This window comes from Salvelinus fontinalis, chromosome 1, assembly GCF_029448725.1.
Source record: "Salvelinus fontinalis isolate EN_2023a chromosome 1, ASM2944872v1, whole genome shotgun sequence".
NCBI lineage: Eukaryota > Metazoa > Chordata > Actinopteri > Salmoniformes > Salmonidae > Salvelinus > Salvelinus fontinalis.
The window spans coordinates 48,612,498-48,626,740 of NC_074665.1; the positions used below are offsets into that span (position 1 = coordinate 48,612,498).

The 14,243-nt window shown below is 44.8% G+C and overlaps 1 protein-coding gene across 7 annotated transcripts in view; it reads left to right on the forward strand.

The window, feature by feature from the left end:
* The window catches only part of raraa (retinoic acid receptor, alpha a), a 192,096-nt gene that overhangs the window by 134,771 nt on the left and 43,082 nt on the right, over positions 1-14,243 (forward strand). Inside the window, exon 1 of one of the 7 annotated variants that reach the window (XM_055924438.1) lies at positions 2,492-3,564. The exons of 5 other annotated variants lie outside the window; for them this stretch is intronic. In XM_055924438.1, coding sequence (XP_055780413.1) covers positions 3,387-3,564 — 178 coding nt within the window. In that variant the 5' untranslated portion in view covers positions 2,492-3,386. Of the gene's footprint in view, positions 1-2,491; positions 3,565-14,243 lie in introns of those variants that run through there. One more of the 7 variants, XM_055924463.1, reaches the window with a different exon arrangement.

Genomic DNA, 14,243 nt, shown 5'->3' on the forward strand with positions numbered 1-14,243 from the left:
CCAATAATTCCTCTAACACCTTTTCACTCAGTCCTAGTCATGGCCCTGTGGTTCAGATGTGAACCAGAGGCTGGGATGTACCAATAATGAGCCCCTGATGGGGGATGAGGCTGAAACATCATGTGTTAGTCAATTGGTCATCATAGTTTTGGAGTTATAGTGTTTGTATTATCTATTGTTTGGATCTCAATGGATGGTCTTGTTTCAACATGCTATTTGATTAGTGTTGTAATGGTTATTACAATGGAATAAAAACTTGTGTTGTGTATCTGCTTTTTGTACCACATTGTTGCATGCTTCTGTAAGAATGTTGCATGGTTATATTCAGTAGGAAGTGGCAACAATGTTGCAACCTCGCCAGCTTGATGTAGCAAAATTCATTCTAATTATTTTAGAACACTTGTAAATAACTTTTATATACACTACACAAGTTTGTGGACACCTGTTCGTCAAACATCTCATTCCAATATCATGAGCATTAACATGGATTTGGTCCCCTCTTTGCTGCTATAACGGCCTCCACTCTTCTGGGAAGGCTTTCCACTAGATGTCGGAACATTGCTTTGGGGACTTGCTTCCATTCAGCCACAAGAGCATTAGGGAGGTCGAGCACTGATGTTGGGCGATTAGGCCTGGCTCGCAGTAGGCATTCCAATTCATCCCAAAAGTGTTTGATGAGGTTGAGGTCAGGACTCTGTGCAGACCAGTCAAGTTCTACCACACCGATCTCGACAACCATTTCTGTACCTCGCTTTGTGCACGGGGGCATTGTCATGCTGAAACAGGAAAGGGCCTTCCCCATACTGTTGCCACAAAGTTGGAAGGACAGAATCATCTAGAATGTCATTGTATGCTGTAGCGTTAAGATTACCCTTCACAGGAACTAATGGGCCTAGCCCGAACCATGAAAAACAGCCCCAGACCATTATTCCTTATCCACCAAACTTTACAGTTGGTGCTATGCATTCGGGCAGGTGTTCTCCTGGCATCCACCAAACCCAGATACGTCCGTCGGACTCCCAGATGGTGAAGCATGATTCATCACTCCAGAGAACGCATTTCTACTGCTCCAGAGTCCAATGGCGGCGAGCTTTACACCACTCCAGCGGACGCTTGGCATTGCGCATGGCGATCTTAGGCTTGTGTGCAGCTGCAAGGCCATGGAAACCCATTTCATGAAGCTTTCGAAGAACAGTTCATGTGCTGACATTGCTTCCAGAGGCAGTTTGGGACTTGGTAGTGAGTGTTGCAACCGAGGACAGACGATTTTTACGCGCTTCAACACTCTGCAGTCCCCTTCTGTAATGCTTGTGGCCTACCACTTTGCGGCTGAGCTGTTGTTGCTCCTAGATGTTTCCACTTCACAATAATAGCACTTACAGTTGACCGGGGCAACTCTAGCAGGGCCAAAATAATTATGAACTGACTTGTTGGAAAGGTGGCATCCTATGATGGTGACACGTTGAAAGTCAGTGAGCTCTTCAGTATGAGCCATTTTACTGCCAATGTTTGTCTATGGAGATTGTATGGAAGTGTGCTCGATTTTATACACCTGTCGGCAACGGGTGTGGCTGAAATAGCCGAATCTACTCATTTGAATTAGTGTCCACCTACTTCTGGGTGGATTTTATTGTGGTGGGGAGAAGTGGCATTTCTTGGTTAAAGGGCCTGGTTGACTTCTGGTTTCTGCTCTGAGGCTATTTTCACTGGTTCAGTGAGAGCAGCACTTGAGGAAAGTTGATTGTGTAATAGCAAGTGTACAAGGTGGGAAACATTTAATTATGTCAGATAAGAAACGCAGAGGCGAATCCGAGTCAGTGTGTGGATCATTTGGGGGGTGAGGCTGCTTGCTTCCGTGGGTTCAAGAAAAGTTCAGCTGCATAGTATTAGGCAAATTAGCGAGACAGGGAACGAGGGAGAAAAATCGTAGGGTAGTGAACGATGAGAGCACGGGGAGAGGGGTCAAATTAATTGGAAGGAGGAGCCCAAATGACGAGTGAGGGTAGACATAATTTCTAGGAAAAGAGGTAGCCTACAGCAGGGGTGTCAAACTCATTCCACGGAGGGCCTTGTGTCTGCAGGTTTTTGGTTTTTCCTTTCAATAAAGCCCTAGACAACCAGGTGTGGGGAGTTCCTAACTAATTAGTGATGTTAATTCATCAATCAAGTACAAGGGAGGAACGAAAACCCGCAGACACTCGGCCCTCCGTGGAATGAGTTTGACACCTGTGGCCTACAGGCTCATGGAAAACTCAATTATGTTCATATACTCTCTGAAAAGACATGCCAAGTTAATTTGAGAGTTTACGTAACTTAATTGTGTCATTCAAAACGTTACTTTTTAAAGTCCCACGCACTTTTACATTAGAGCGAGGCAAGGCGCCAGCGGGCTTGTGTTCTCGCTTACATGACCCACGTCCCGCTCTGTTTGAGTGGTGCCTGTGAAGAGTTAAATGTGGGAGGAGCCACCACTGAAAAGGGAGCGAGAAAAAAATAAGCGATTGAAGGTGGAGCCAAAGCCCAGCTGCTATTCCTTGTCACATTCTGCAGAACATGATAGCCACACAATTTGTGTGGGAACGAATTCGGGTCCTCTCTAAATAAAAACAAGAACAGATTGCGTTTTGCGAATCGGGAGATTTTAAAAACAAGAAAGGCAAGATATCTATCAAATCAAGTCGTCGTGCATTGGTGGTGTTGCGCGCTGGACAACATAAGTAGATAGGCAGGCAGACAGACAGACAGCAGGCTGATTGTCTGCCCAAGGGAAGAGCTCAAACGGGACAATCTTCTTTATCCCAGAGGACGAGTTGGAACTAAATACGGAATTCCATTCTGATTGATCTCCAACTACTCTCTTTTGTCTATTCTTATGTGGTTGCGGTGTTTTTGAAATGGGCTGGGACCCCTTTGCGTGATTTCAGGTATTCTTGTAATTTGTAGTGTCGCCTATATTGGTTTGGATCTAGTTTATTATGTGAGCAAGGCCATTGAACTGATATGTCTGGCTGAAGTTATTAAGCTTTTTCGATCAAACGAATAATTCGGCGAATTCCAAACATCACGTTTGACATCATGTTGACCATTCTTTTGAACGATGTGTTCAAATTGAGTGTAGGTGAATATTCCATACATTTATTATAGGTTTGTATCGGATTGACTCTACCAACTAGTGGATCCGAAACCTCAAGTGTGTCTATGAACGGATTTATTCCCTTTCTTAATTCATTGCCGTTTTGACCAGTTTGCAGCCTTTCTACTACCTCTGCTGGTAGCAAACTGAAAACCACAAGGCTGCTGCTCCTATTTTCTTGTGCCCAAATCATTGAGCGCAGCAGTCATTATTTCTCTCATCTGACAATAATCCTCACGCTTTCTCTCTACATATGATGTATGAGAGTGTGGACGTCGTGGGACTGAATCCCAGCCCGAACCCGTTTTTAATGATGGATTACTACAACCAGAGCAGAGGATGTTTGATCCCGGAGAAAGGACTTGTGCCCGGAGTGCCCCATCCCTACAGCTCGTCCATCAGAAACCAACACTGGAACGGCTCAAATCACTGTAGGTGGCATTTTCACTGCCTCGTTAACTTAATTTCACTAATTGGCGAAGTTAACGCAAACTACGCCACTGTTTTTCTATAACTGTTCATGATACTTGTTTTATGAAGTGTAGAATTATTGCAAACATATTATGCCTATTAAATTCGTTCTAATCAAGTTAATAAACCGTCATGTATATCCCATGTGGCTTATAACATGGTTATTACTTTACTATTTACCTCTTAACACTGCATTATAGTTGACGCGTTTTTGTTATGCCGGTCTTCTATAACCCACGTTTAAGTATGATTTGAAATCATCCACAAGGATGTCTGTCAGTCGCATAATAGCCTGTGATGCAGGCAATGTTATCCAAGCTATTGCTTTTTGATTCATATCCACGAGGTTTTATCCAGGCATGCCAAATGTAATCAGATCCAACTTCCCTGCTGTCATTACCCTTCGCTGCTGCAATAATCTATTCTAGAGCCATTGCTGTAGATATGTAGCCTTTTATATACTCATCGTTCAAAATTATTAAATGCTTTTCCATTGAGGGCACAATAATAATAAAGATTAATTTGAAAGCGGATTTACCGATAATTATGTGGCACAATGATGCAGATCTGTAATCATTATATAGTTATTGATACTGTATTAAATGTCTCCATGCACGATATAAAAAAAAATACCTACAATGTTGGCTGTTGTGGAGTTTACTTTTGCAACGACATTTGGAAGAACTTTAGTTGTTTTACTGTCAGAAGCTGCTCTGACACTAGTAGGCTCATATGTTAAATGGGGGGAGGGGGGGGGGGGGGGCACGAGGATAGTGGTATATTGCTGAACATCTAGCACCCTCAAACTAAACTCTGGACTTCGAAGCCAGTTCCACTGCATTTGGTCGTTGTTCCCCTCTAATCAGGGACCGATTTAGACCTGGGACACCAGGTGTGTGCAATTAATGATCAGGTAGAACCCGAAAACCAGCAGGCTCTGGACCTCCGTGAGGTAAGAGTTGAATAGCCCTGATCTAGCATATATCGTGATATGAGTCCAAGTCCATTTAAAAATGGTATCAGAATGAAGTTATTATTTCCTCTTGAAACACAGTAGTTTACACGTGGAGGGAAATAGTCCCCCCCTGCCGCACTTGCAGAATCGGCTGTAGAGTGCATCTGTAGCAATTGAGATGATTTTATTGTGGCAACAAAGTATCATTTGAAGGGTCATTTCACTCTGTATCTCCACAGGGGTAACCCGCTGTGCCACTCAGTCACAAAGCACACGTGGACTTTATAGTAGAAGTGGTCTGCTTGTTGATTACAGCTGAGTGACCATAACAACCAGGCGCTCTCATATCCTGAGACTGGATCATTTCCTCACTAAATGTGGGCTATATAAATGTACAAGAGAAGTAGATGGAAAAAGTGTGTGTTGCTCATTAGGGTATTGAAAATTGTGCCTAGGCCCCAGAGTTTGTAAATTAATATCCGTCCTGCTTGACCTGATTCTGTGTTTACTTAAGTCATGAGGTTTGGACAGAGATAGGGACTGGACATTGAGAAACACATCGACAGCAACACCAATCACAGACAAACTGCTCACATGCTACTGTTTTTTTTTAGGAGGTCACATCTCTACTAGGGTTAAAGCAATACAGCTCCTCTGAACACAACACAGACCGCACCAGCCCTCACCGAGCTGCAGTCTCCAGCCCGTACGCTATGATCTTATTGGCCCAGTGAACGGCTCTAGTGGCGGCATTGATTCAAACCATATGAGCTAATATGCAGGAGGCTAGCAGAGGGTGGGACCAGGAAAAGACCTCTGAACCCAAGCTCTGGTTCACATTGTTGTGCTAAACCAAAGAGGGCTGGGATAGACAAACAGCGTCTGGTGCGCCTCTCCTCTTTTTATTTACCTGTTTTTATCCCACTCTTTTGAAATGAACTTCATATGCAGGGAATCCTATGCTGTGTAATCCACTGCACCATGGGTTAGGAAATAGATTATACACTTTTACCTTAGCAGTGTGGTTCATTTTAGAGGGCCGGCCTCAAAGCAATATAATGCCTTTTTCTTGGCAGGCCTCTTCCGCATGTATCTACAGCAATTAGGCTATTCATCAGATGACCCTTCAGATATTCTCAACTCTGAGTACATTCAGTGACATCTCCACCGGAGTAAAACTTGTGTCAAACTGCCTCTAAGGGCTCAGACACACGGGTAGCGTTTGCCGGGAGAGAGTACTTAGCATCTCTGAACAGAGTGACGGTTGTAATTTGCAAACCTAATGTCGGAAGTCAGACGTCCACCAGCGGGTGGTCCCTAAACGGCAGATTAACATTCGGTGCAGTGCGTGTGGTCTAAGACGCAACATTATCAGCTACTACTACTTACAGTATTATATATTTACAGAATATTTCATTTCTGCTCCAAGCGAACTGTTATCTCTATCCAGCCACCTCAGTGAGTTGTGTTCATCACAAGGAACAGCCACACCAGTAGGAATCTGATTTGTTATTGTGCTGAAGAACAATGCCCAGTCTCAGCGAAGTAGATGAAATGCACTTGGTTCCATTCTTTTCAGAGGGCTGCTCCTGTCGGAATCCTTACAGCAATTACAGGCTCATGCATGAAGGAATGTGCATGTCTTTTTTCACATGACTGTCACACACACTGCACGGGGAGGGAGGTTGGCAGAGGGGTGGGTAAGGGGGACACAAGGTGGGCTCCAGTCACAGTGGCTTGGACTCCCTCTCTCAGGCCTGTTGCTTTTTCCCAGGCTGTCGTATGGCCTGTAGGGTGTGTGCCGACAGCAGCCCAAGGAGCCAAGCTTTTACTTTTTCTCAAGGCAGAGCTGCCAAGTAGTGGCCTATTGGCTCTAATCACCTGTATTGGAGGGGGTTTGTTAACTGCTCCCCTAATCTGAATCATGTGGTATTTAAGTGCGGAAGTCCTTTCAGTAGAGTGAACCCCCCCCACACACACACAAAAAAAAACAGATGGTATTTTTGTTTTCCAAAAGCAGGAGCAATTTTGGCAGGGCGAGTGAGGGGTGCAAGAGTTTGAGGGGAAGAGTTCCAGTTTGCTGGTGAAGTCTAAACCCGTGCGGTTTCTCCAAGGGTGGAAGTCTTGGAAGCGTCAGACAGCGTAGTGAGACCGCCCGGTAATTGTGCTGTTTGTTTTACAGTACATGGAAACTGCGGCTGAAGTGTTTGGACGCAGCACTCGCCAAACGATTGCAGTGTTGGCTTTGCGAATGAGCTACAGATATGGTTTTTCGCCCCTGACGTACGAATTGCATCTGGCAGTGTGCACCAGGGACTTGAAACCGTCCATAAACAACTTAGCGTTAAAAAAACTGCAGTTCCACTAAACCCCAAATTGGCATGGCCAAAAAGGCGGAGTTTTGTGACAATGCAATGTAGAGATGCTGAGCATAACAACTGGGGGGGAAATTGTTCTTGGTCTAGCATGATCTATAGTGACGTCTGAAATTGACACCCTTGATAAAGATGTGCAATAAGGACTGTTTAAAATAAATAATTCAAAATACTGAGGTGTATTGTATGCTAAATTTCTTTGGGAAATAATTTTCTTTAATACGAATACAATTGCTCGGAGAAAGAGATTTTGTTTACAAGTCATATTTCTTTTTTTTCTCTCAAAGGTAGGGATCAAAATTGACACCCCTAAAGATCCTTATAAACAAAGTAGACAAAAGCTTAGTATTCGGTCCCATATTCCTAGCACGCAATAGCTACACCACTGTGATTATTATTTAACCCAGCTGGTCATCTATGAACGTTGAAACATCTTGAAGAACAATCTTGCCTTAATGGCCATGTACTCTTATAATCTAACCCTAACCCCACTGTTTATACATTAGTTTACAGAAAATCACTGGTCATGCGCTTAAGTTTTTAGGTGTTCTTTCAATAGAACACTGCAGGATTTGTTCAACCCTACCGTTTTGAACCACAGCATTTGCCCTTTTTGTCCAATGCCTTTTCACCTATATATTTTCTGCTTTCTCTTTCATGTCCATACTCCTTGATGACCTTTTAGTGCTTTTATGGACTGGGTATTTTTCCCTTGAGGCTGTGTTGATGTGAACCTGATGGGACAGGCTAGATGGATGGACAGGCTTGCGTTGGGCAAGGTCCCCTGTTTTAACAGGGTGTGCAGCAGACACACAGTCTCACGTGCGTCTGCCTGCTCCTGTCAGCCCTGCAGACACAGTGATTTAGTGGCCCAGGCGGATGACTGAAAGCAGAGAGCGCCCTGTCCCACAGAACGACCTGCTTTGTCATCAAGGTATGTTTGTAATGGCGCAGGGTGAAAGGAGTTCAACGCCATGCCTGGGAAAGGCCGCGGGGCAGCATTTCACAACCTGCCATCACTCGCCTCCCCAAATGGCACCCTGTCGTCAAACTTCAAAGCAGTCATCGCTTTAATGCAATGCATCATTTACCAAATAGACGCCTCTCTGAACTGGGCGTTCGCCAGCCCAAGGTTACCAGTGGCAACCTGGTCACGCGGCGCGCTCACGCGTTAATGTTTTTGAAATATATGCCAAACGGGTGTGGTTCGTCACTGAGTATTTGCAATTGGCACTGCACCTGCTTCACGTACACACAAACAGCAGCGCTGACTTCAACAGTTTTATTTGCTGTTGGCGGCACGTTGCAAAAATCTTTAGACGCCGAGCATGAGGGAAATTCAGCATATTTGTGCGGAGACTGTGTTTGCACTCACGCTTGGATCCACCAACAGGCCGGCTTGTTTGCAGAGAGATTTAGTCTGGGGCATTGGTCAGAGTACTGTACGTGAGCTGAGTTTGATGGTAAATCCCCAAAGAAGGGTGGGTTTACTCTGTAAAGCCCACTTTCATGAACAAAGCAAAGCGGACAGAAAGGATTCAGCCAGTGTCATTGATTCATCGGAGCTTAAAGTAGACAAGCAATTGCAGACATAGTGACAACAGGCCGTAATCTCACTATCAATAATTACATTCTCCCTCTTGTCCCACCTACACACACACACACACACATACACACAGAGAGAGAGAGAGAACAGGAGATCGAAAGGGCTTAGGCTAAGGGGGTTCCACTCTAAAATATTCATAGCCTCTTCATTTAAATCAATTCGGTGTATATGGAGGCAGTCAAGCATCAGACTGTCAGAAATTGAGCCAGCCTTTTGTAATCACTTCTTTACTTATCTCTTCAGATGGTTTGTGCGCCGCTTGGCTGGCTACATAGCAAGAGCTCTTCTCAATGTGCTCTCTCGCTCTCAATAACTCTTCTCCACCATCTTCGTGTCTCATCCACACTCACTCATACTAGAACATGCATAAATTCATTGAGGTATCGAACCAAGGACATTTATCAACCCAAACTTCCTCTACCATGCATTCTCATTCCCATTTTTTATTTTTATTTTGGTTGCATTCTTTAGCATGCTGCCTAGGTGGTAAACTAGAGCCTGGCAGTCCGTGGTATTATTAATCTTTTACGGTCGGCTGTCCTCACTTGTTTCTTATTTTACACTGTTCTTTTGTTCACTTGCTCTCTGTATAATGGGTTATTACAGGCCAAGTCGAATTATTTAATCAGAACTTGTGCATAATTCTCACAGGGTTAAAGCGCCCCCCCCCCCCCCCCCCCCCCCCCCCAAACTCTCTCCCTCTGTCCGAAAGCAAGATGGCCGTCTGCCCATCCCCTTGCCCTCTGGTCCTCCTCTGGAGAGTCAGCATGTTGCTACATCACACGGAGGGCCAGCCAACTGTGTACTTCTCAGGTTGTCTGTCTCCACACAATGGAATCCCCTCCTATTTAGAGAGTGGGACATCCGTACCAAACGCAGCGAAGGGCCCAGAAAATGGGCCAGAGGTTAGCACGCTAAAAATACTGCCATTTTTCCTGCTTCTGTGAGAGAAAATAGCATACTGTGGCTGCCACCACCAAAGTGAGTTTTAATCTCTCACCAAAATGGCCCCTCGAGGAGATTATAATACTTTTACATTATGGAGTTAGTATACTGCTATTACATCCATTTTTAGAGAAATTGGAGGTCATATCATATAACCACAATCTGCTTTATTTCTTGTCATGAAAGTGTATCCGTCTCGTTTTCTGCACCAGGACATAGTTTTAATAACATAGCGGGCCGACCCATGCCTGAACACAAAAAGAAACGAGACATTGAGTCTCTGTGGCCCAGATGATCTCATTGTGGTTACAGAAGCCGGGTCCTTATTTGCTCTGCCGTCACAATAGCGTTGTGTCTGTGTGTTTTAAGGGTTCCTGGGCTGGGTAGCTCGTCTGAGGAAGATGAGCGATCCTGTCCGTTGATTTATGAGCTGCTTCTGGTGGAGTAACTTAAAGGCACAGTGCAGTCATAAACAGGATTTTCCTGTGTTTTATAGACATTTCCACACTGAGGTTTGAATGATATTGTGAAATGTATGCCCTTTTAGTGAAGGAGCTGTTTGTAATGTCGACCTGTTTTGGTGGGATGGAGTTTTAGCCTTCAATTTTGACATCACCGTGAGGTAAATTAGTGAATTGACCAATAACCAAACCTCTCTGCCAATAATCGCTAATTTCCTGTTTCCCCCTCCCACTCAGACCACTCCCAGACAGCCCTACAATATTCTTGCTTGACAAAATGCCCTTTGCTAAGAATCTATTTGTTTCTTTTTGACCATTTTTTAATTGAAAACAATCACCGTAAAGTACGTAATTGTTACCCAGAAATGATTTTAAGATCCCTCCAGATTGTCTTCACTCTATCCTCCCCTGGAACTCCCGCTCCGCTCAGTCCGGCCCCAGCTGGAGAGAAACCCTGCATGTCTGGATCAAGTCGGTCTTTCTCTGGCCAGCGACTGACTTACTCGCCGTGTCATTTGATATTCATTAGGCTCATCTGTCTCTTTTCACCCACTTCGTCTGACATTTGAGGGTGAAAGGCCCAACTGGGAACTCCTTTAACCAGCATCCAGAGATGTGGAGGTGGAAATAAAGTATGATCAACACCTTTTTAAAAGATGGAGAATAAGAGACTCTCTTACCTCCCCGCCTCCCCCTCTTGAGAAGGATACGACGGCATGCGAGGGAAGGAGAGGCTGGACTTAGACGGATCGCTCACCCGTCTAGCGTTGAGGATGTTAGTGTGGCTCTCATTGTGCGAAGTGAGAGATGCCCTCTAGCTCGACAGCTCGGAACACGTGTGGTTGACGAGAGGTGAGAGACAGACGCTCATTATCCCTATCCTGTTTACTATGAATGGCATTAGTGTGTAAAGTAGGATCTATACCCATCATTAGATATAGTGTTTTGTCTCTAACCGTTGCACCTTAGGCGACTCAGAGAATAGGGCCTACTGTCTTACTAAGGACATAGTTAGTGTTTCCCATGATAGCAATTGTGCAGATATCACGTCAGGTTAGCAGTAATGCAAGCTAGATAGAGAAAACGCATTTCCTAAAGAAGCATCATATCTAGACTAAAGCTCACTGCTTCATGGTCCACTTACTGGCTATTCCATATAAATACAGCAACTACGGCTATTTCTCCTCTGAAGACATTTCAGGCAATGTGCAGTGATAGCAGAGAAACAGCACCATGGTGATTTGAGCCTACAGCTACCAATGTTTTGATGTTTCAGACAGACATCGAAGGCGCTATGGCGGTCTGTTCCTCATTTAAGCCCTCTTATTTAAACGACTGGCTGTTATCCAGGATCTGGGAGAAAATGGGAATTTGCATTTGTGCCGTCTGCGAGGTAGGGAGCCTGGTTGTGTTATTTCAGGAGGGATTTCTAAGTTACCTGAGGAAAGCATTTTGTCGTAGGCTTTTTTAAGGAGGTCAGAGAAAAGGCATTTGTGTGTCAGTTTATCTCACGGGAAGATGATTGCTTTTGATATTATTCTGTTTCAACTTTTATTTCGTCATCACTGTTCCTTTTTAGGCAAACAAACATTTCACTCTATAACAACACCATCTCCCAATGTCCCCATATCACCCAAGTGTTGCCCAATGATAGTCACACAATGTGCTGAAAGGAGGATGTCTGGCCTTTACTGTAAAGTAGATCCATCCACAAATATTGCCTTTGCTGCTCACACTCAGTGAGTAATGCTTGCACACACATTTAAGATCAGAACTGATAGAGTGCTCTACTGTACAGCATACCACTGATCCTATCAGTAGTTAGGGAAACAATCTTACTGCTGGAGTTTACTTTTCTCCTTTCTCTCCACCCAAGGATGTAACTAAACGGAGAAGGAAACTGACACTTGTTTGAACTGTAGTGACCGAGCCGCCGCACAGCGTAAACTAGTTCATCTCTTTATTGTAGTATAGTGGAGTCCCGCTGTGTCTGACTGCCTCCACGGGCCACTGGCACACAGGCTGCTGTGACCTCATACCGTACGTGTGAAACCTTTGCACAGCCACGGTTGTTGCACAACAGCGCTGGATTTCTATGTCTGTGCTGTCGGCACCCTGAGCGGCGAGGTTTCACTCTGAGAAAAAGGGCTGCGGGAGCTGGCATTTTGAAACCCTCGTCCCTCTGGAGCAGTCGCAGGGTTTAATGTCATTTTTGAGTGGGTTGAGAGATGAAAAGAGGGCGAGGCAGGAAGTTAGTGAGTGAGAGCTGAGGCTTTGCTAGGATGACTCATATTATTTGAATGCTCTGTTTCAACTGATGGGGATTTGGCCTGGATCCAGTTAGATGTGAAACAGGCTGGTTGGAAAATGTAGTGTGGTACAGAATGGCCTATATCTTTGTCCTATTTAGCAGCATTACTGTTGCCAGTTGTTTGTTTTTACCTGCCTGCTCCACCTTCTCACGTTGTCTCCTGTGACATATGGAGCCAGAGCATCACACACTCTTAATGACCCAGCAGGTGCCGACTGCACAGTTGCCCAAATTCTCTCTCTTGCGCAGAGGGGTTCAGTAGTAATCCCCCCTGTGTGAATTATGGATTGGGTGTAATATAGGGATTAGCGCCCACAAACTTCCTGGTCCAGTTGTGCTGTAGTTGGTGCATAGGTGACCAATCAGGTGCCTGCAGAAGGAGACTGAAGCTCTCTGTGCCACAGAAGAAAGGTTAGGATAAGACCAGCTTTAAAGCCGCCATTAGCTGTCCTCCGCTACTCTCCTCACCTTATATCCACGGCTGAAATGTGCAGAGGTACACTGAGGTAAGGAATATAGTCTGAATATATATATCAGTTTTTCGCATGGGTTGCAATAGCATCCGCTGATGTCGCCCTTCCGCATTTGCGGTGAAAGGTGGCAGAGCTAAAGCAGTGTTTGTCAGATCATGAGACATCCAGAAACATCTGTGGAGTCGGAGCATTTTGGCCTACAAACTATTATGAATCCTCTAAGATGACTCTCACGAACACGATGGTGTTCTCCGTTTTGCTCTACGACCCCCACAATCATCACAGGATGCGTCTGAAGTCGGTACAGACGATCTGCCAACTTCTGTCTGTAGCGTCCAAACAGTTTGGGCTATATACTAATATGACCCCTCTGTGGAAAGGTGGCTCTCTCACAAACACGTACAAGCCTCACAAGACTAGACTGAAGGTAGCTGCGTACCAGTTTAAACAGTGAATACAGTGCATTCGGAAAGTATTCCGACCCCTTGACTTTTTCTTCATTTTGTTACATTACAGCCTTCTTCTAGAATTGATTAAATTCTCTGCAGATCCTCTAAAGCTCTGTCAGGTTGGATGGGGAGCGTCGTTGCATAGCTATTTTCAAGTCTCTCCAGAGATGTTCGATTGGGTTCAAGTCCGGGCTCTGGCTGGGCCACTCAAGGACATTCAGAGACTTGTCCCCGAAGCCACTCCTGCATTGTCTTGGCTGTATGCTTAGGGTCGTTGTCCTATTGGAAGGGGAGCCTTCGCCCCAGTCTGAGGTCCTGAGTGCTCTGGAGCAGGTTTTCATCAAGGATCTCTCTGTACTTTGCTCCATTCATCTTTCCCTCTGTACTGACCAGTCTCCCAGACCCTGCCGCTGCAAAAGATCCCCATAGCATGATGCTGCCACCACACTGCTTCACCGTAGGGATGGTGCCAGGTTTCCTCCAGATGTGACTCTTGGGGCGCCAGGTAGCCTAGTGGTTAGAGCGTTGGGCCAGTAACCGAAAGGTGCTGGATCGAATCCCCAAGCTAACAAGGTAGAAATCCGTTGTTCTGCCCCTGAACAAGGCAGTTAACTTCTTAGGGATAGCCTCCTTTTTTTCAATTTTCGCCTAAAATGACATACCCAAATCTAACTGCCTGTAGCTCAGGCCCTGAAGCAAGGATATGCATATTATTGGTACCATTTGAAAGGAAACACTTTGAAGTTTGAGGAAATGTGAATTGAATATAGGAGAATATAACACAATAGATGTGGTTGAAGAAAAATACAAAGAAAAAATAACATGTTTTGTTTTCTACCACCATCTTTTGAAATGCAACAAAGGTCCCACATCTAGCCATCACTCTGGTTGGCAGCAGTGTATGTGCAGACGCATAACTTAGCAAACTACATGATATTTAGTGTGAAGTCACCCAGGTATATTTGGGCAAATCGTGAAGGAGACATTTACATTCACATTACTTTTTTCTGCAAGAATATTGTCAAATCTGTATACTTGGACTTAGCTTTTCCAGTATTAGTAGC